General features: G+C 40.3%; 1 protein-coding gene across 3 annotated transcripts in view; it reads left to right on the top strand.

The window, feature by feature from the left end:
- Positions 1 to 22,712, top strand: part of PPARG (peroxisome proliferator activated receptor gamma) — a 130,334-nt gene that overhangs the window by 63,456 nt on the left and 44,166 nt on the right. For all 3 annotated transcript variants that reach the window (XM_028479208.1, XM_028479209.2, XM_055079992.1), the window contains 2 exons: positions 18,350 to 18,577; positions 19,976 to 20,145. In XM_028479208.1, coding sequence (XP_028335009.1) covers positions 18,358 to 18,577; positions 19,976 to 20,145 — 390 coding nt within the window. In that variant the 5' untranslated portion in view covers positions 18,350 to 18,357. The remainder of the gene's footprint in view (positions 1 to 18,349; positions 18,578 to 19,975; positions 20,146 to 22,712) is intronic.

Here is a 22,712-nt window from a genome sequence, read left to right as displayed (position 1 = left end):
GGCTCGGCGGCCACGGCCCACGGGCCCAGCCGCTCCGCGGCATGTGGGATCTTCCCGGGCCGGGGCACAAACCCGTGTCCCCGGCATCGGCAGGCGGACTCTCAACCACTGCACCACCAGGGAAGCCCCATACTAATCTCTTTATTTTTATGCGTTGAATTTTCCCTGGGTTTAATCTGTTTGACTCTCAAATCCCCTTCAAAAGAATAACCCAGTACTTTTCTTCTTAATTAACATGGTACAGAATAGAATTATTAGCAGTTAAGAAATCATATATTGTGCCAATCATTTAACTATTGTGTTATATGGTCTCTGATTACTCCTTATTCGTAAATGTTTTTCTGTTAAAAATATGAGTTCCTTAAGGCCAAAGACCTGTGATTGTAAACTTCTATCATATTTTGTAGGTGACCACTAAATACTCCACCGTTGCCAAAACAAACAGACAAACAAACTTGAAAACAAATTGGGAATGTGGTCATCGTTAGCTAATTGAGGCCAGCAGAGGTGGAACACTGCAGAGATTAGGTACTTGGCCTCAATACAGGAATTCATCTGTATCACAGGCAAAGGGGAATAGGCATGTTGCAAGGATCTGAGTGCTGCTACTGAATCCAGAGTGGCTCGCTGAGTGTGAATGATCCAGATGTCCAGCCATATTGGTCCCATTCATGAAACTAAAAACTCCACTGTGTGTAGCCACTGTGCCCAGAGGGGACTTCTATACGTTTTCCTGGGCTTCATTATCGCCGTGACTCTCTTTATCTTATTTCCCTTTCTGTTTTCATCATGAGCTTTTCAAGGAACCCCAAGTAACCCCATGCTGGCTCTGAAACCATTTCCACTAGAGAAATTGGCAAGATCGAAGGGAAGCTCCATAAACTTAAGCTGAATATGCCTCCCACTTTTAGTGCCAGACTTAGTCCTGTGTGAATTCTCTAATTTTAAATTGTTGCACCAGAGCATTGAAAGATGATGACACGCTTGTCCTTTGGAGCTGATTGAGCAATGGAAGTGTGCCTTAGAGACATGACAAATGCTGCAATAGATGATTCTTTGAAATGAGAGTCTCTCCTGAGAGAGGAGTGAGTGATTGATTGGCCACCATTTCTATTGAGGGAGACTTAAACTGTGGCTTTGTGACTCCAGGCAGCTGTGTACTTGGAAGCGTTTAGATAATTGACCCAAGTCTTTACCTTTCCAGAAGTTTGAGGGGACCCATGTAGTATCAGGGAATGTAACTCCTGAACTCGTCTTGGCCACATACTTTCTGTGTGAATTTAAGCAAGTCACTTATCCTCTCCGCCCTCTGTTTGCACATATATTAACAGAAAACACAGGGCTATTGTGAGGCTTAAATGACACAGTAGTTGCGAAAGCACAGCGGACAGCCTGTATAGAGTTTATTGGCCTGGGCTTGTAGTATTAATCACTTGTGGATAGAACGGAAAACATATAATATCCTAAATGTGAAGCATTTTAAGGAACATGGTGGGGAAATCAGCAGGATTCCTTAGGAATCAAAGCAAGTGGCAGTTTTGAGTGAGACGAGGCCTCTGCTTGAGCTCCCGTGAATGTTTTGATAAGGAAATGATCAGACTTAGAGAAAGCATCATGTCTGATGTTTTTAAACGGGGGAATTACCTCCCACTTTTATTAACATTTATCTATGAAAAGACTGAATATCCAAAAGTTAAGTCATTCTTTGTGCCTAAATGAGAGCGACGATTATGTTTTCTTCTGAGACAACGAAAATTGCCTTAGATGATCACGTTCTTCGTATGATGAATTGCTACCCGACAGCAATTATCCATATAAACTGTTAATTGCAGTGTAAAACATGGGTCGTTAAGTGAAGAACAATTTTTATACCTCTGATAGAGGTTGTCGTAGATTATTTCCTTTGTCAGCATTGTCACTTTTACCTTGAATAAGATGAGCTGGAGGAAATTCTGAAATCATCATAGCTCTTAGTAAGGTATGTATTCTTTGTGTCAGAGGAAATCTGACCAAAGTAGATTTCTTGGTTGTATTCAATCAACAGAACAGACACAAAGTGTCTGTTATTTTAGCTTCCTTTGGATACCCTTAATTAGGCATTAGAAAGTTGTCCAGAAAATGCCTTGTGTCCACCTACTACTGTTGAGTATTTGTGAAAATATGTGGTAGAAAATGAATCAGACTTGTCTGAGTGGGAGTTAGTTTCTATAAACCTCTACAAGATTAACGTTTTTGGTAGACAATTTTGCACCTGTAACTAATTTAGAGACACAGACATTGCACATGTATTTGATAGCAACTGCTATTCAACTTTTATAACCTGGGAATTAAGATCACGTGGCTGCTTGAGAACACAGTTTTTTTAGACCCACGTAATTTTTTTTTGAGTAAGGGATTGCCAGTACAAGATTGAGGTTCCCACAAGTGGTGAATGGTTTGCATTAGAAAGATTTAAAACAGCCAACTGTCAATTACCTACATGTAAATTATCCCTCATTACCTCATGCCAGGATTTCTGTATGGCCTTCTAGCTGAGCTCAATGAGAAACTCTCAGCCAGCCGATCCAATCTGCCAGATAAGTGGTCCTAAAAGCCTGTCTTTATTACCCGTTTTCTAATACGTGTTGAGCACCTGCAGTATGTACAATTTATACAATATATACGAGGATGATTAGCATATACTATATGCAGTATGTACAAGGCACCAGTGTGAACACTGGCATCCAGAGCTCTTTGTGTTCTGGTTCCACCTCATGTACCTTATTTCCCTCCACACCCCAGAGACTGGCCTGCCTTGCTCTTGTTAGACTCACATCATTGTCCCGAGAACAAGCCACACTCCCTCTTGCCTCCGAAACTAACACGTCCTGGAACGCCTCTCCTAATTCTTCCTCCTGTTCCAATTCTCTCTGTCCTTCAAGGTCAGGTACAAGTAATGTCTGCTCTCTGAATACGTTACCGTTAATCGCTCTCCCTCTCCCCTGCAGGAATATGTGTCTTCTCCCCACTCCACTGCCAGCATCTGGTACAAGGTACCCACTGTCTCTTGCCTGGAGGGCTCTGCCAGTCTCTTGACAGGTTTTCCTGCCTCTGCCCCCCACAGCCTAGTCTCAACGCAGCGTCCAGAGGGGTCACGTTAAAATGGAAGTCAGGTCTGTCCCTCGGGTGACAACCCTGCAGTGACTCCCCTTCTCCTGACAGTTAAGCCCTGCACCCCACGGCATCAGCGTGCCCCCCCTCCCCTCTCTCCAGACACCCTTGCCTTTCCTCCCATGTTTCACACTTGCTCCTGCCTTAGTGCTTTCACTCGAGTTCTTGCGTCTTCTGGGAACCCTCTTCCTCTGACATCTTGGCTGACTCTCAGATCCTTCTAATCACTGCTCAGCTCTCACCTTCGAGTGAGAACTGCCTTGACCCCCTATTGAATTATCTGTCCTCCCCACTGCCCTTCCCCTCCCCCCTGCTCTACATTCACTTATTTCTAAGCAGTCCTCAACTTCTAGCCTGCCATATAATTTATTTGTTCATCGTTTTTATTGTTTATTTTATTTATTTTTAATTTATTTACTTATTTTTTTTTGGCTGCGTTGGGTCTTTGTTGCTGCGCGTGGGCTTTCTCTAGTTGCGGCGAGTGGGGGCTACTCTTTCGTTGCGGTGCGCAGACTTACTGCGGTGGCTTCTCTTGTGGCGGAGCACGGGCTGTAGGCGCACGGGCTTCAGTAGTTGTGGCACATGGGCTCAGTAGTTGTGGCTCGCGGGCTCTAGAGCGCAGGCTCAGTAGTTGTGGTGCACGGGCTTAGTTGCTCCGCGGCACATGGGATCCTCCCGTAGCAGGGCTCAAACCTGCGTACCCTGCACTGGCAGGCGGATTCTTAACCACTGTACCACCAGGGAAGCCCGTATTTATTGTTTATTGTCCGTTTTATCTCACTAGCACATTAACACCGTGAGGACAGAGATCTTTGTCTAGTTTGCGCACCCACTGCTACATCCCAACTGCCTAGAACATGCTCGGTGCATAGAGGGGCTCAATAATACTTGTTAAATGAAAGAATAAAATCCTCTAGCATTTTTGGTGTGTATCACAGTATTTAGACCTTAACTGGAGACTGCCTGATACTGTTTTCTGTTTTATATATTACCTAAGCCAAATTACATAGTCACTGAGGATAAGATCCAAGTTTTATTCTGTCCTATATTCCACCAGTATCTAACACATAATAGGTAACCAATAAGTTCTTGCTGACTTATTAAGACCATGCTGATCCATTGCTGGACTTCTCCTGAGTTCAGGCACTGGAATCTGTTTAGTGTATAAAAAGAAAAGTTTAGTGTACACTGAATAATTCTCTAAAACTGATGTTAATATAAGCAACAATATTATAGTATATGCTAAAAAACAGGTACAAATATATTTTGAATTACCTGTTATTTAGAGTTATTTGCACCATGGCCCTCCATTGGTTTGAATATCATTAGTTGAATATTAATTTGAATGTTATAAGTTTGTGAATTATCCAAATGCCTGGCTTCTTTTGCAAGTCGGCCTACCTTTTGATACTTCAGTATTCATTTGAACTTCAAGAGGCTTATTTGCTAGCAGAAAAGCACCTTACTTGAAGGCTCAGTAACTAATATCCAATGTATAAAGCACTTAGAGCAGTGTCTGGTATGTAATCAGTGTCCAACAAATGTTAGTTTTGTCTTCTCACCTCTAAAACGGAAGTTACACTTTGGGATAATACAGATTTTCATTATCCATACTATCAAAAGTTTTCTATTTCCATAGTTAATTAGGTCAGAGTTACTTCTTTCTCTCTTCCAATCTTTTCCTTAGAATTTTTTTCAGAATATTTAGATATTATCTGGAAGATACTTATTATTAATCATAGTTCTAGAAGAAAGAAACCAAGGTTCAATTTCTTGTTTTGGCAAAGAGCCAGTGACAAAACTTAGTAACAGAACAGAAGTTCTGATATCCTTCACATGTTCCAGACATGTGAACACGATGGCTCCCCTTACTTCTTTTGGAGAAAGTAAAATATTATTATTCTTATTTTTTTTGCTTTGCGTTAACAATTAAATATTTTTAATGTAAGATAATTGGATATTATTTTACTATTGTCTTTTACACTTTACCTAAAACCCTGCCTTTAGTTTAGTTTTAAAAATTAAAGACCTATTGGGAATTGCCTGGCGTCCCAGTGGTTAGGACTCTGCGTTCTCGCTGCTGAGGGCCCAGGTTCAGTCCCTGATCGGGGAACTAAGATCCCACATGCCGCACTGCCAAAAAAAAAAAAATTAAAAACCTATTGTGTAGACTGGGCAAGTTTGCTTAGTTCATTAAAGTATGATGCTTAAAAGATCCAAAGGTGTGAGTTTGACCTAATTATGGCGAGGTTCACATAGTAATTTTTAGCATTTACGAAGAAATCTCTTTGCCATTGGTACAACACACCTCTAGCCAATTACAAGGTACAAACAACTGACCAGGAGAAACCAATCCAATTTGCAAGTGTCTGTCCTATATGAAATCTAATCCTCTTTGGTGTTATATTCATTTTGTTATTATTGCTTAAATAAACTCAGGTCACAGAAGGACCATGCTGGATGATGGAGACAAGTATCTTTTCCTTGGAATATCTTTATCAGTAATAATCCAAATCCCAGTCACTCCACTGGGCCCTCATAATTCAAAACCCGTCTCTGCCGAGGCGATATCCCCGATTATTTCAGAATGTGTGAGTCTCTGTCTCCTCGATGTTTTTAGAGCACTTATTTTCTCTGTACTTTCTTCTGTTATCAAACATCTTTCATCTTGGTAACTTTTCGAGCTCAAAAACTACATTATAATGTATTTCTTGTGGGGCCTGAAAAATACCTTGCACATAGTTTTAGGTCATTGGTTATCTTGATTTGAGGTGGTTTTGGTTTTGTATTACTGACTGAGCATGTACTGAGATTAAGATATTGAGAAAGAAAAATGCCCAAGAAAAGTAAAACAAGGAAAAGTTTTGGGAAGAGAAACACCATAGTAAAATATAATGATGACTCTTGTAAGAAACAAGGTTTATAAAATAGATTGTTGATACAGAGAAGAGTTAAATAATTAGCATAAAATTGGTAGCTTGGATTTAACTTGTTGATTTATTTCACTTAAATGGAATGTCTCAAAAGACAGCTCAACTGTTCCAAGCACATTAACTTCCCAAACACGGGACTCCTAATGTAGGCATTAGTTTTTGGAAAAAGATTTCCTGCATTGTTTAAAAAAAAAATAAGGGGTTCTTGTAAAACAGAATAGGCCAAACATATCTAAAGCAAAAGCATAACTTCTAATTCTCATTCCTTAGGATGAAGTGTGCACCCTGTGAATTTTTACCTTCCTCGTTTACAGTGATTCGAGAACCCTGGTTAAATATGTATCTAGCCTTTATTGTACAAGGAAGCCAGTTTAAAAAATAGGTAGTTTATTAAGACTCATTTCAATACTGTTTTATAACTTCTGACTAGGGAGATTGTCAAATGAGTGCCCTGGAAATTCAACACCCATCCTTTGTAATACAAATGGAAGAGTTTTTGCTCGCTATGTAGTTGGTCTTAACGTTTCCTTCTATCAACCCCGACTCCCCAGACCCGTATGAAACATCTCTCTTATTTAACCTTTTTATTAGAGAAAATGTGTGAATCATTTCACAGATGAACATACTTGTGTAATTTGCACCCAGATAAAGAACAGAACAATACCAGCATTCCAGAAGCTCTCTGACTATTCTAATTTCTAACCCATGGATTAGTTTTGCCTGTTTTTGAATTTTATGTAAGTAGAATCATACGTGGTTTACTCTTTTGTATCTGGATTCTTTTGCCCAGTACTTGTTGGTTAGATTAATCACATTATTGAGTGTAATTGCCCTTCATTCTCATTACTATCTGGTATTTCACTGTGCGAATATATCACAATATATCTTCCTACGCTGCTGATGATGGGCATCCAGGTGGTTTTCAGTACTGCAAACAGTACAACTGTGGGCGCTCTCGTTTTGGTCTTTCAGTGAACAAGTGCACACATTTTGTTAGATATATACGTGGGCGGTAGGGCGTGTTCAGCCTTGAGTCACTACCAAACGGTTCTGAATGCGGCTGTACCAGTGTATACCTCCACCAGCAGTCTGAGTGTTTCATTCACTCCACATCTTTCCTGGTTCTTGGCATTTTCTGTCTTTTTCATTTTATCACTCTGGTGGGTAACTGGTGGTATCATCTTGTAATCTTTGTTTCTAATTTTTATTTCCCTTTCTCTGATGACTGTAAAGTTAAACACCTTTTAAAATATTTGTTGTCCATTTGGCTCTCCTCTTTCGCAAAGTACCTGATCAAGTCTTTTGCCTATTTTTATACCGGGTACTTTAGATATGAGTTTTAAAGCGAACTTTGTCAAATATGTGTATTGCAGATACCTTCTCCCACTCTGTTGCTTTTTTATTCACTTAATGAACAGTTTTTAATCCTAATATAGTCCAGTGTATCACATTTTTCTTTTATGGTCAGTGCTTTTTATATCCCGTTGAATGAATCTTTGCCTACTCCAAGGTTGATAAGGCGTTGTCTTAGTTTTTATTTTTAACGCTCTTTTGTTTAATATTTCACACTGAGATCTTCAGTTCACATGAAATTGATTTTTGTGTATGGTATAAGGTAGGGGTTAAACCTTTTTTTCCTCTATATGGATATCCAGTTTACCTACTCTGCTTATTGAAAATATTATCCTTGCCCTACTACAGTGATATTTTTTCATAAACTAGGTGACCGTTTACATGTGGCATTGATTCTGGGCTTGCATTGGTTGCATTGGTCTATTTTTCTATCTTTGCACCAACCAACATCTGGTCTTAATGACTGTAGCTTTATCATTGGTTCTGGTATCTGGTAGTATAAGTCCTCCAGCATTTTTCTTCTCTTCAAGATTGCCTCAGCTAGTCTTGGCCCTTTAAATTTCCACATAAATTTTAGGCTCAGCATGTCAGTTTCCAGACAAAAAAGCTAAGATTTTGATTGGAATTGTTCTGAACCTGTAGATAAATGTGGAGAATTGACAGCTTTATAAAACTGAGCCTTCCAGTCCATGAATATGATATATCCCTTCATTTATTTAGATATTTTTTCAATATACTTTTGAGTTTTCAGCATAGAGATTGTACTCATATTTTGCTAGATTTTTTCCCTAGGTATTTGATGGTTTTGATGCTATTGTAAACATCATTTTAAAATGTCATTTTCTGTTTGTTGCTGGCTTATAGAAATATAGTTGATTTTTTTATATCAACCTTATATCCAGGACCTTTGCTAAATTCTCCTTTTAACTGTAACGGTTTTATTTTTTTATATACAGTCATGTCATCTGTGAGTAATGTTAGTTTTATTTCTACTTTTCTAATTCTGTGTCTTTTTGTCGTTGTTGTTGTTGGATTGGATAGGATCTCCAGTGTTGATGATAACTAGTATCCTTATCTCATTCCTGATCTCAGAAGGAAAGCTTAGATATTTCACTGTCAAGTATGATGGCTACTTTAGGTTTTTTGTCTTTTTTAAATAGCTGTTCTTTATCACATTAATGAAGTTCCTCACCCTGCCTAGTGAAGAGGTCTTTTGACCTCATGGATGAGTGTTGTATTGTATCAAATGTTTTCATGTAGAATATTTTTGATAATGCTATAATGGCTCAGGAGGAGGACTTAGAATGAAAAATGCTTACTAAGAATATTTTAATATCACATGGCAATATGTTTTAAGATAATATATAGTATAGCTAGTGAAAATCTGTGCTTCATCCCATAACCACAAGTGATCTGGCTACATCTGTTTTGACACATTTGTTCTCAGAGTTTGTATAGCTTAAGACCATTGTCTTCTCGTTAAGAGTGCTTGGCACAGGAAATTGAAAACAAAAGAGTAAACAGAAGCATAGTGTATCACTCACTTTGCCAGACTAAACAACTCTGAGTAAGGCCAGCTTTCCCCTCTAGCATAATTTCAGGCTATTAGAGATGCTTCAGTAGTAAAGTTTTCTTTAAAAACACCTACCCACTCTATCTCTTCCTGGTTGCAGGAGGTCCCTTACAGTGGTTGACGGGTGGACAAAGCAAGGAGAAACAGTCCTTTGGCAGATCTTTGGTGGCTCCCTCCTTTCTAAGTAGCTACAAATTTGTGGAGCATTCCTTGCATTTTTTTCCTTTCCATTCGGTCTCCTCTCTCCCATTTTCCTTCCCCTGTCACTGAAAAACCAAAACCAAACTGCGCAGAAGGAGCTGGCCAGGGGGAAACATTCCAGTTCCTTTTTTCTGACCTAGGTACCAGTCTTCGCTGGCTGCTGGTGTGTGCTAGGCAAGGCTAGAGTTTCAGCTAAACCAGAGTAACTAACTGTTCAACAGATTTAGCCTTAGCCCTGACTAGTTTTTAGTAAGTCTCCTTTTAGAAACATGTGAAGGTGGTTTTAGCAGAAGAACCAACCTTGAACTACTTTGACCATGATGCGAAAGAGGACTTGAATCTCCAGCTAAGGTAGCGGAAGAAACGCTCATTCTTGATGAGGGCATGATCCTATCATCTTTCCTGTCCCCTGATACCTCAGGACTGGATTAAGCAAGCTATCTAAACAAGATGTGGCCCATGCAAGAGAAAATGAATTTTTAGAAAGCATAAACTAACATGGACTTCTCTAAAGCTGATCATGTGCCCTTTGTTGGTCTGAATTTGGAAATTTGCTATGAGACCTTCTGGCTTTTTATAAAGAAACGTGCATATAAAGATACGTATTAAAATGCTTTCAACCTCTGCCAAGGCTATCGATGGGAGTATCACCAGGACAGAAGCACTGGATTTGGTTTGTAATATAGTCTAAGTAGACGACACAATAAAAACATATTTTCTTATATTAAAGAAACAAATGACACACTAAGGAATCCACTAAAATTCCACACTAAGGAATTTTAATCCTTTTCTTAATTCCTGGTGTCCAAAATAAGAGGTTCTCTGTTCAGAGAAACCATAACAGAATTCAAACCCCAGTTCCAATACCTATTAGTTGTATTGGGCAAATCACTTACCTCTTTCTGTCTAATGTTTTCAGTCTATTGGGTACTAATTATAATTGTTTACAACCCATAGGACTATTTATATATGTAAGTTATATAACTATATGTACATTTCTAAATTATACTTACATTAGCAAATTATAAATTCCATATGTAATGGGTCTAAGGTACAGTGCCTGTCATACGATAAGCGCCTAAAAAGAATTAGCTACTATTAAACTATACTTCTGCTAATGGGGTCCAGAGTCTTTTTCTGCCTTTGCTAATTAAAACTCATGATACCAGTGAAGGAAAAGAAATGAATTGATAGTTTTTTTTTTTTTTTTTTTTTTTTTTTTTTTTTCACTGTTGTGGCCTCTCCCGTTGCGGAGCACAGGCTCCGGACGCGCAGGCTCAGCGGCCATGGCTCACGGGCCCAGCCGCTCCGCGGCATGTGGGATCCTCCCGGACCAGGGCACGAACCCGTGTCCCCTGCATCGGCAGGCGAACTGTCAACCACTGCGCCACCAGGAAAGCCCCTAGAATTTATTTTTTAAATGCTTGAGTCACAAGGACAGTCATCTGTTGGTCAAGTATCAAAAATATTTTCTGATACTCCTTTATTTTACTTGAAACTACATTAAAATTCTGTCTACTTTTCCAGGTTATTGCATAATAAGTCCTTTGAAGAGGACTGGGAAGCAGGCAAGGAATATATTTACTCCCTCTGTTAGGTGAAATCATGGGAAAATACTGCAGTTTAAAGATATTTAACTTACTTTTTACTTTTATCAAAGTAATATTTGTACACAGTTTTAGAAGTTAGATCGTAGTACAAAGCTTTTTTTTTTTTTTTTTTTTTTTGCGGTACGCGGGCCTCTCACCGTTGTGGCCTCTCCCGTTGCGGAGCACAGGCTCCGGACGCGCAGGCTCAGCGGCCATGGCCCACGGGCCCAGCCGCTCCGCGGCACGTGGGATCTTCCCGGACCGGGGCACGAGCCCGCGTCCCCTGCATCGGCAGGCGGACTCTCAACCACTGCGCCACCAGGGAAGCCCTAGTACAAAGCTTTTAATGAAGAACCGCAGTCTTCAACCTACACCTAGTTCCCACTTCTCAGAGGCAATGATTTTTAACTTTTTAAAACATGTCTCCTGGTTTTTACTGCTGTATGTTTAACATGCTTATACTGCTATTTTTTTAATTGTGTTCATTACCCACTGACTTACTGCTGCAGAAGATAAGAATTTAGCCCTTTGCCATCACGCTCCCTTTCCCAAAACGTACACTTCTCCTCTCCCGCAACCCACCCTCACAGTGTGGTTATTCGTAATTTTAGGTGAAATTAGTTGTCTGTGTTTACATCGCAGTAATTTTGGAAGTGCGCTTACAATTGAGCCGGACGGTATACTGCAGTTTTACTTTTCTTTTTGGCTGCATCGGGTCTTCATTGCAGCACACAGGCTTCTCTCTAGTTGTGGCCTGTGGGCTCCAGGGTGCGTGGGCTCTGTAGCTTGTGGCTCACGGGCTCTCGTGTTGGGGAGCGGGCTTAGTTTGGGGGATCAAACTCGCGTCCCCTGCATTGGAAGGCAGATTCTTTACCACTGGACCAGCAGGGAAGGGCCTACAGTTTTACTTCGGACCCTGACTAGCTGTTTGTTTTTCTGGAGTTAATCATTCTTTTTTTTTTTTTTAATTAGTAATTACTCACTTTTGCTGTTGTTCCTTTTCTCCATACCTGTCACTAGTTCATTCTCAAACTCTCCCTCAAAGTGGGCATTTGCATGTCTCAGGCATTGCGGTTTCTCGGGGAATCTCATGGGGCCACCGCCATCCTCCGATCCATTTTCTCAAGGAACAGGTTCTGCTCAGGATCTGTGTCCTGGGTCTTCCTTCCACCTCTCTCCTGTGCCTCAATCCTTTGCTTCCTGGATCCCATGTTTCCTTTTTGTTCTGGTGTAGAACTCTGGGAAAAAACACATGGGAGGTGACTTTTTTTGAGGTCTTATATTTCTGAAAATGTTTTCATTCTCCTCTTACACTTGAGTGATGGTTTGGCTCAATATAAAATTCTAAGTTGGAAATCATTTTTTTTCTTTGAATTTTGAAAATACTGCTCTGTTGATTTTCTAGCTTCCGGTGCTGCTCTTGAGCAGTCCAGTGCCCTTCTGATTCCTGACCCTTTATAGGGGACTTTTTTTTTTTTTTTTTTTTCCTGCCTGGAGGCTTTTAGGATAGTCTCTGTAGAAAGAGCATTAGTCTTGACAGTGATTCCTTTCTCTGTGGTTTAAGTTAGAAATCCTTTCTCTCGTTGTTTTAACCAACATAAATCCTTGCCCTTAGTTACTCTAAAGTTAAAGAAAACCTAAGGGATAACTTAATAAAACTTTTCAAGTACATGTGGTAAAGGTCAAATATGCAGAGGATGATAACTGTATGTTTCGAAAATGAAAGAAAAATGTACAAACTCCAACAACATAGGTTAGACCATCATTTCACAAACTCTGTTCCATCAGATGGTAAACTCCTCAAACGTTGTATGCCGTACCCTCCCCTGTCTTTTGTATATTCTCATGGATTATTAGCGTATAATTCTAAGAAGTCCTGCAATAGACCCATTTAAACTGGCTTCACCTAGCATTTCCTAAGTTTATTTGCCCACCAGAATTTTTTTCTTTTTAGTTATTTTGAAAGGAACATCATTAACATATGTATAACACAGCTGGGGAAATGCCAGATAAGACAGAGACTTTCCTGGCTACAGAAGAGCAATTTAGCATTGGAATGAGTAACCCAGAGAGGCTGTGGACTCTCCTTTAAAACAGGACATCTGTTTTAGGCGTAATCCTGTTTGAACAATGGGACTTCGCTGCTGTTTCTTCCTTTTCCTGTCCCCTAGTGGTAGCGTTGGGGAGCTTTTAGCCTACCTTTTACATGATTCTAGTACTGTGGTTACTCTGGTGACAAAAGTTACCACTCCTACGAATAATTACATTTATGGAGAACTTACTGTCTGGCCCTATGCCGGATGCTTTACATGTATTATTTAACTGAATCTTCACAGCAACTCTGTGAGGTCGACAGTATGATTATTTACAGATGGGGATAATTAGGGATAAAGAGATCTCAAAATTGACAAGAAAGAGGTCAGGATTCAAACCCAGGGCTTCTAACTCGCTACTAGCTCTCCATCTTCAGTTGTTAATGTTCAGAACAGCAACTTGCGATGAACACACAAACAAAATACATACATCTGTATTTATCATGTAAAGACTTGGACAGATACGATGCTCGCTTTATGAGACTGTTCCCTAAACCTTTTCATGAATTCGCAGTTTATTACTTTTGTTAGAAACAAATTCTACTACCAATTTCTTTATTCTAATTTGTCAACCAGTAAATGGCTCCTTGCATGAGACATTTTTCCTTCATAAACTTGATGTCATTCCTGTGTGTTAGTTAAGACCAAAAAGTCTGGATCTGTGAAAATTGGTATAGGTTTAAAAGTCCCCTTTTCAACGTATTTACACATGGTAACGACTTCGTAATGCAGGGCGGAGGATGCTAGGGGTAGAAGACGGAGAACCTGGACTCTCGTGGACTCGGCCTCTAGCCCTGAGCTCCTGAGCACATCGCTTTGCCTGGTTTTCTTCAACTGCCGGATGAGGAGCTTAGATTATCTCCAAAACGCCCTTTCTGCTCTGACATTTCAGAGTGATTTTTGTCTCTGGATATCGGCTCTTGTAACAGGAGAGGAATTAGGAAATTCACAGGTCAGTTTACACTGCAAAGTGATTTGAACAGATCAATAAGAAGGGGCTGGATGAGTAATATTTATGAGCACCATGACCTCGAACTGAAACAAATGAGAAGAGATTGAAGAAAATCGGTGATTAAGTGTCTTTCTAAGGTCATTTCCAGCAAGGCTAGTAAGTTTTAGGCATGTAGGAAAGGCTCTTTCCTGCACCCACTCTTGTTCAGCTTAACATGTTTCTCCAGTGAAGCTTCCATTTGAGAATTACTCACCCTTCCTAGTGCGTCCCCAGCCCCCTGTACCTGGCACATCATAGGTGTTCAGCGAAGGTTCGTCGAAATTAATTGTTTTTTAATATAGAACTAGAAGATCAGGAAGAGATTTGTTTTTCTAATCAGTATTAAGTTTAGAAAGTCACGTGTGCGGGCTGTGGCGTTTTAGACCATCTGGGTTCATAACCCAGCTGTACTCCTTAGTAGCTGGGTGGTTTTAGGCAAGTTATTTCCGTAACTGTGCCTCAGTTTCCTCTTCTTTAAGGGGATTTATAAATGAACCTACCTCACAGGGCCATTGTGAGCATTCAGTGAGACAGTCCAAGCATTGTATTTGGTATAATACTTAGCAGAGATTTAGGGGTCTATTAATATTAGCTAATGTCATTATTAAGGAGGTGCAGCATTTCCCCAGACTTTCTAGTAGAAGTTTTTCTTTTCTTTTCATAAGGGACAACGTAGAACCCCAAAGGTAAACTGTATAGTTCTAGTGCTTGATTTTTATCATTTAACACCTTTTCTGACCCACTTCCATACTCCCGAACAATGACGCCTGTCAGATGAGAGAAGTTGCTGTATTTTTGCATATGTCTTTTTGTTTGAACTACATTATACTTTGACGTGTTGTGAAGTCTGCTCATTGAGTATCGTAGAGTTTAAAGCCAAGGTGAAGGTCTGAGATAAATGGCACATGTCTACGTCCTTCCCCACAGTGTCTGCCTCAAGACTCCTGCCTGCTTGAAACACACCAAAGGCTGTGAAATTAATGATGTGCCGGATGCAATGCACTCCTGTCACCCAGCTGGAAAGTTAAGACACTGTTACTTATCCCTGAGAAGGACTGTTGTCCATGCAAGCATTTTGTTCATTTGTTCTTTCATGAGTAATTGCATGGAGTAACGAAAAACACCTACTCAACTTACAGCTTGGCAGAAACAGTAGCTTATGTTTTCTGGAGACAAAATTAGAAGCAGGCTCCCTGGACCCCATCTTTAAGTCAAAATAAAATGTCTAGGGAACCACTGTGCCTCCCAGTAACCATGGCCCCTGTGGAGTAATATTGTTTAGGTCAAGATGTCCCAGAGTAAGAGGACAGGGAGAAGGGAAAGAGGGGAAGGAAAGTGTGTACTGGGATAATTTGTTTTCATAGAGATGAAGAGGCAAACTGTTTTTCTTTCTTACTTTGTCCTTTCTATGTAGAAAAAAAGTTTACAGTACCCTAATCTTCCTCCTGCAATTATCAGAAGAGAAAAACTGAGTATATGTTGTTGAGAGGAGGAGTTACAGCTTAAACTGTATTTTATTTATGATATTGAAGATTACATCTTTTCTGGGGAGCTTAAGTCTTAGCAAAACTAAACCACTGAGAAAGTATCTTTATTTTTTCCATTTTCACAGAAAAACGAATACTTGTTCTTTCCTTCCCTATAAAATATGATCATTCAGTTGGCAAGCATTTAGTAAACAACAACTATGCATAAGGTCTAAAAGGAAAACAGAATAATAAGACAGTGTCCTTTGCTCCAGAACTGGAAATCTAACAGCAGAGATATTTATCCAAATAATTATACCAGAGTGAAAGAGAGGTACTCAGTGCTGTGGGAACATGGAGAATGGAGAGGGTTTTTAAGTTGGAGAGTTCATGGAAGGTTTCATGGAGAGAGTAGCGTTTGGACCAGCGTGGGATTCCCCACTACCGTGGGAAAGACAGACGGGAATTGTGACGGCTGGTGATGAGGGACAGGAGGAGATTGAGCAGCTTCAGGAAGCAGCGTGAACAGAGCTGAGCGGACTAGACAGTGCAGAGTGTCTGCCCTGGGCACGCGCTGTGACGCGCCCAAGCACAGGACTGATGAGAATGGGGCTGAGGTCTGGGATCCCGAGTGGAAAATGGCGCTGAAAAAGTAGGTCAGACTGTCAGGGAGGGCTTTGAATGCCACGCAGAGACTTTTAAATTTATGATGTAGGTCAGTGCTTCCCCTGCTTTTCCACCAAAAATTGCCCTTAGTAGAAGAGGACAACAAAATCAGCGTTCTCGGGGAGGGAGGGGAGGGAAGGATAGGTGGAGCACGGCGGGTGTTTAGAGCCGTGAAACCATCCCGTGTGCTGCTGTGATGGTGGATACTTGACGTTATGCATTTGTCAAAACCATAGAATGAACAACACAAAGAATGGATTCTACTGTAAACTGTGGGTTTTAGTTAATCATAACGTATCACTATTGGTTCATCAGTTTTGTCAACAAGCATACCACACTAATGCCAAGTGTTAATAATAGGGGAAATGCACGTTAATAATAGGGGAAACTGTGTTTCAGGGTTTGCGGGGGAGGGAGAAAGGGAAAAGGGTATATGAGAACTTTGTAGTTTCTGCTCAATTTTTAAGTAAACCTAAAGCTGCTTTTTAAAATAGTCTATTCTTTTTTTATTTTTTTGCGGTAAACGGGCCTCTCACCGCTGTGGCCTCTCCCGTTGCGGAGCACAGGCTCCGGACGCGCAGGCTCAGCGGCCATGGCTCACGGGCCCAGCCGCTCCGCGGCACGTGGGATCTTCCCGGACCGGGGCACGAACCCGCGTCCCCTGCATCGGCAGGCGGACGCGCAAGCACTGCGCCACCAGGGAAGCCCTAGTCTATTCTTTTTTAAAAATAGAGTTCTTTTAGCCATGAAATGTACTACAAGTATAAAATGTTTTTAGGAGTTTCGGAGTATATCTTTAAAATCACGTGAGGGGCTTCCCTGGTGGCGCAGTGGTTGAGAATCTGCCTGCTAATGCAGGGGACACAGGTTCAAGCGGGTTCAAGCCCTGGTCTGGGAAGATCCCACACGCCACGGAGCAACTGGGCCCGCGAGCCACAACTCCTGAGCCTGTGCGTCTGGAGCCTGTGCTCCACAACAAGAGAGGCCGCGACAGTGAGAGGCCCGCGCACCGCGATGAAGAGTGGCCCCCACTCGCCGCAACTAGAGAAAGCCCTCGCGCAGAAACGAAGACCCAACACAGCCAAAAATAAATAAATAAATAAATAAATTTATTTTTAAAAAAATAATAATAAAAAAATAAAATCACGTGAATTTTTTGCACTGTTTATTACACATAACTATTTTATCATTAAAATTTTCCCTGAAACTTTTCAATAAGATAAATGACCCCTAGGGATATGATTCCTGTGTTGAGAAGCCTGACATTGGTTGGCAGGCAGTCACTGAAGTCATATGTTAAAAGTGAAACAAAAATAAACCAGTAAAATGATGAGCAAACAATTTTTCTTACAACCCAGACGTTTTTTGCATCCTTATTTTCATTTCACAGTATTCATACAGAAGCATATACACTAACTTTAACTCAGTCAACCTTTACTTTGTCTACAGAAGAACTTTGCAATAGGCATGATGAGAAATAGCTGATGAACCCACTTTTGTGGATATTGCAGGTGAGACAAGAGAGGTGTATTTTGATAGGAAAGTAATATATACTAAGAAAAATGGATAGTGAAATAGAAAATAAGCATGCTGAGGAGATGGGCAAAGTAAATGGAGTGACGTGGGTTAGGTAGGTTTAGATGAAATTTGGAACAAAAGATGCAGTTCAATGGCTGCCCCTGTCATTAGGAGCACACACTTTTTTCTGGATGTCATTGAGACCCCGTATGACCTTTAAGCTATCACCAGTGTAGTGTTTGTACTGTAACACAGATAACTTCAAGTTGTTTGGGTACTTATTCATGTAGATATTCAGACATGTGAACCCAAACCGTGCCTGATGCGTCCTCTTGGAACCACTGAAGCACATTCACAGCACTGGTCTCCTTATTTGTGTTTTCAAGGCCCTTTGTTTTTCTTACGAAGACCACAGCTGGAATCTTTAACCTCTTGCAAGAATCAGCCTTTGAGAGCTACATCCTTTAGCTCTCTGCTTGCTGGGAAAAAACAAGAGGCCCATTCCCAGATACCCTTAGGAAAGTCATCCTGCTCTCATGAGAGCAGGGCTGCTTGTAGGACATTGATATGGGTATGCCGTACACGTGACACTATCAGAGGGTCCTCAACTGTGACGTCCAGGTAAGGGGTGGCTTCCCTCCATTAGTTCAACAGCCTGGATGGCACTAAGAAGGTGGCTATGTTCTCTTCTCTCCTCATGATCACCTAGGTGACGTCCCTTGACCCAGGACTCTTTCTGTTCCCTTTCTGTGGATCTTTACAAGATGGCACTGTCCTCCAGCACTAACGTCATAGCTGTTCTTTTCTCCGTTTCAGAAATTACCATGGTGGACACAGAGATGCCGTTTTGGCCCACCAACTTTGGGATCAGCTCCGTGGATCTTTCTGTGATGGACGACCACTCCCACTCCTTTGACATCAAGCCTTTCACCACCGTTGATTTCTCCAGCATTTCCGCTCCACACTATGAAGACATTCCATTCCCAAGAGCTGACCCAATGGTTGCGGATTATAAGTATGACCTGAAGCTCCAAGAGTACCAAAGTATGAGGTTTATTTCACTTTTCAGACTACTGAGACTAGAATTGGACTAATCTCTCATTCACACTGGGATAAATGCTCCAGAGACTAAAGCCTATAGTGAAGCCGTTTACCATTCATTTATTCACCCATTTATCCACGAAACAGTGGGCATTTATAATTGCCCAAAAAGGAAGGTAGTGTGCGAACACCCCAGATCATCTTTCTCCGCCCCGCCCCCCCCCGCCCCCCACCTTCCTTCGTGCCTCCCTTCTTTCTTTCTTTTCTTCTTTCCTTCTCAGGGACATTTTCCAGCATGATTACCTTGCCAGGTGCATCTCAGGCTAAGAGTCCATCCCCCGCCAAACTTTGAATTCTTTTTTCCACTTGTAAGTAGATAAGGAACATTTTGTCACTTTTTATAACTTATCTCTAAATCACTATTGCATCTTTACTAATTCTGCAGTTTGAACAGCTTACAGTGAAACCTATTTTTCAGCACAAATTTAAATGTTGACATTGTAGGCTATTGATAAATCTCCATGCCATTAACGCAATTCACATCAATCCATCAGACTCAAGAAAAACTAAAACTGCACTTTTCAAGATTAAATTTCTATGATGCTCTTTCCTTGATTTTTATCTCTTTGCTGATATGCTGTTTTTCCAGAGCCACCACCATGTAACTGCAGCCATTACTTGACAATAAGTAAGAACTTCCTGTAGTTCTAGTTTTTTTTTTAAGATAAATGATATACTTGGTTATATTTATATGTGTGGCTTTCAGCTGGAGCCTAATATGAAAATTTAACAGGCCTGATCCTGACCAGCAGGAAGATAGTGCTTGCTTTCCATAGGGCCTCTCTCTTATCAGAGATCATTTTACAAACCATCTTTTCTGACTCAACATTGATGGGAACCTGGTCTCTTATTTTTCATGGACCTTCAAGCTGGGCTTACCATTACCTTTTCATGGCAATGTTCCTTCTTTTTCCTTTGCAAGAGTGGCTTTAAAACGCTTCTAAAATGCAACATTTAAATTAAAATGTATAATTTAATATTGTCACGAATGCCAAATACAGCATATTATGTAGCAAAATAACCTTAATGATCTCAAATACCATATGTTGCCTGTTAGAGCTTTAGTATTAGGAGGTATTGGAGGGTCACAGAACCACAAAGTTAAAAGTTAACCACAAAGGTAACCCCATTTTTTTTCACGGGTGGGGCTCAGAGGTGTTGCGACTTGCCTGTGATTACAAAGCCTACTTTTTCCTGTGTATTTTTCATGTTCCCTAGTGCATCTAACTTAAATAATAAAATAATGGCAGTAGGGTGTACTATAGTGACTTGCCCTGTTGCTTGTCGAGCATTGTTTGTTTCTCATGTGATAATTACCTGCTCGTGTTTTTCTATACACAGGTGCAATCAAAGTGGAGCCTGCATCCCCCCCTTACTATTCTGAAAAGACTCAGCTGTACAATAAGCCTCACGAAGAGCCTTCCAACTCCCTCATGGCAATTGAATGCCGTGTCTGTGGGGATAAAGCTTCAGGGTTCCACTATGGAGTTCATGCTTGTGAAGGATGCAAGGTAAAAAAAAAAATTTTTCTTTTTTGAAATAATTTGCTGAAAAGGTACCTATTATTTCATTTCCTGTTGCAAACAGATGGCAAAGAACTGAGATAACATTGTCAAGCTTTTAAATATTTTTGGTAAAACTCATTCTTCAAATGATATAATACTTGAAAACCTAAGAAAATAGTTAAAAGCAAGGCTACTTTGCCTCACTTCCCTTTTTCCCAGTTGGTCCTATGCATCACCATCTAATTTGAACCTTGCACTTTGCAGATTTAAAAAAAAAAAAAAAAAAAGTCACTTGTTCAAGGTATCATGGAAAGACAGTGATGAGCTGACCCAGACCAGTACCCGGATTTCCTGAATATTCTATTTTTTTTTTCACTATACCATGGAATATTCTGTGTATGTAAGACCCGATAGATAGATAGATAGGTAGGTAGGTAGGTAGGTAGGTAGAGAGATAGATAGAGAGATAATCTTCATTTGAGCCTTAGAACAGTCCTATAAAGTCAAGCTTATTTATGGCCACTTTACAGGTATAGAAATCGTGAATCAGTGAGAGTTGCCCGTGGTCATCCATCAGTAAGTGGCAGAGCCAGGACCAGAACATATATCTTATGACTCCTAAACCAATGCTCTGTGCTTTCTTTTGCCAGCATCAGTTTGAGCTATGTGTTATAAGCAGGCAAAGCGATGGAACTGTTTTGGAAAGGAGGTACTCTTCCTCCTCACCTCTTTTCTTTGTGAAAAAGCGTATTTTGGAAAGTTCATTTAGTAATATTCTGCCCAATTATTAAGAAAATGTTAATCTACTCTTATTTTATTTTTATATTTTTAATTTATTTAATTTATTTATTTATTTATTGGCTGCGTTGTGTCTTCGTTGCTGTGCACGGGCTTTCTTTAGCTGTGGTGAGTGGGGGCTGCTCTTCGTTGCAGTGCGCGGGCTGCTCACTGCGGTGGCTTCTCTTGTTGCGGAGCACAGGGCTCTAGGCGCGTAGTTGTGGCACGCAGTAGTTGTGGCACGCAGACTCAGTAATTGTGGCTCACAGGCTCTAGAGTGCAGGCTCTGTAGTTGTGGCGCACAGGCTTAGCTGCTCCGCGGCATGTGGTATCTTCCTGGACCAGGGCTCGAACCTGTGTCCTCTGCATTGGCAGGAGGATTCTTAACCACTGCGCCACCAGGGAAGTCCCTCTACTCATATTTTAAAATGTAGTTAGTCTTTTAAAAGAATTAATTCTAATAGGCTCAATGAATAAAATAGTAATCGAATAGTACTTATTATATACTCCAGGGCTCAGAATAAATTGTTCATAAATACTTACCTTATAAAATAATGCTGCTTATAAAAGGTAAGATCAGATTCAATCCTCAGTTGGGCTTTTTTTTTTTTCAGAATAAAGATATATGACAGCAGTTAGGTAGGTGTTAGAATATCTGGGTTCCTAACTGGACCATGGGCCTAAAAAGGAAGTTAATATTTGTTGAATTTCCACTATGCACTAGATATTGTGCAAGATGCTTTTGCATTTTATCATTTTTAAACCATATTCTGCCTAAGTTTTCACATCTATAAAATGATGGTGTTGAATTAGATGATCTCTAAAACCTCTTCAGTCCAATAGTTTATTACTCCAAAGGCAACTTAATAAAATGAAAGAGACAAGCTAGTGGTCACCTGGCCACTTGCCCAAGGTCCCTAACCAATCACCGGAGCACTTCAGCCCTCAGACACCTCGTGTGTAAAACAACTTGGTTAGATTAGCTCCCCAAGGGCTTCTTGTTCATCTCTAAGTTCTAAAATTCCAAAATGACTCCTTGAAATACTACTGGCAAGAGATGGCTTTCGCTTAAAACACGAAAACCCATTCATTCTGTGATTGAAACCAAACTAAAATATCTGTGATCTTATACGAAATCATTATGTTCCCAAGGAGTAGTAAGAACGTGTCATTTTATTGAGTTAGATTTATATAATTTTGAGTAAATTGTGGCTAAATTCTGAGAAATACCCAAAGAAATCATTCACTTTTGTTCATCTTGGTAATTTATGCTGATAAATAAATAAAAGTATGGTTGGTTAAGTTTCCACAATAAATTATTACTTTTATGGGCTGGTAAAACACTTAGAAAACTAGAAGGCTTAAGCAAATAGTTTCACTGTGATTCTATTCATCAGATATTTGTAGAGAGGTTTTTTTTTTTCTGAATTTTTTTTTAATTTTTGAATTTTATTTTATTTTATTTTTTATACAGCAGCTTCTTATTAGTCATCAATTTTATACACATCAGGTATGCATGTCAATCCCAATCGCCCAATTCATCACACCACCACCACCACCACCCCGCGACTTCCCACCTTGGTGTCCATACGTTTGTTCTCTACATCTGCGTCTCAACTTCTGCCCGGCAAACCAGTTCATCTGTACCATTTTTCTAGGTTCCACCTACATGCGTTAATATATGATATTTGTTTTTCTCTTTATGACTTAATTCACTCTGTATGACAGTCTCTAGATCCATCCACGTCTCAACACATGACCCAATTTCGTTCCTTTTTATGGCTGAGTAATATTCC

This window comes from Physeter macrocephalus, chromosome 18, assembly GCF_002837175.3.
Source record: "Physeter macrocephalus isolate SW-GA chromosome 18, ASM283717v5, whole genome shotgun sequence".
NCBI lineage: Eukaryota > Metazoa > Chordata > Mammalia > Artiodactyla > Physeteridae > Physeter > Physeter macrocephalus.
Note: the sequence above shows the minus strand (reverse complement) of the source record. Positions and strands in the feature narration are given on the sequence as shown.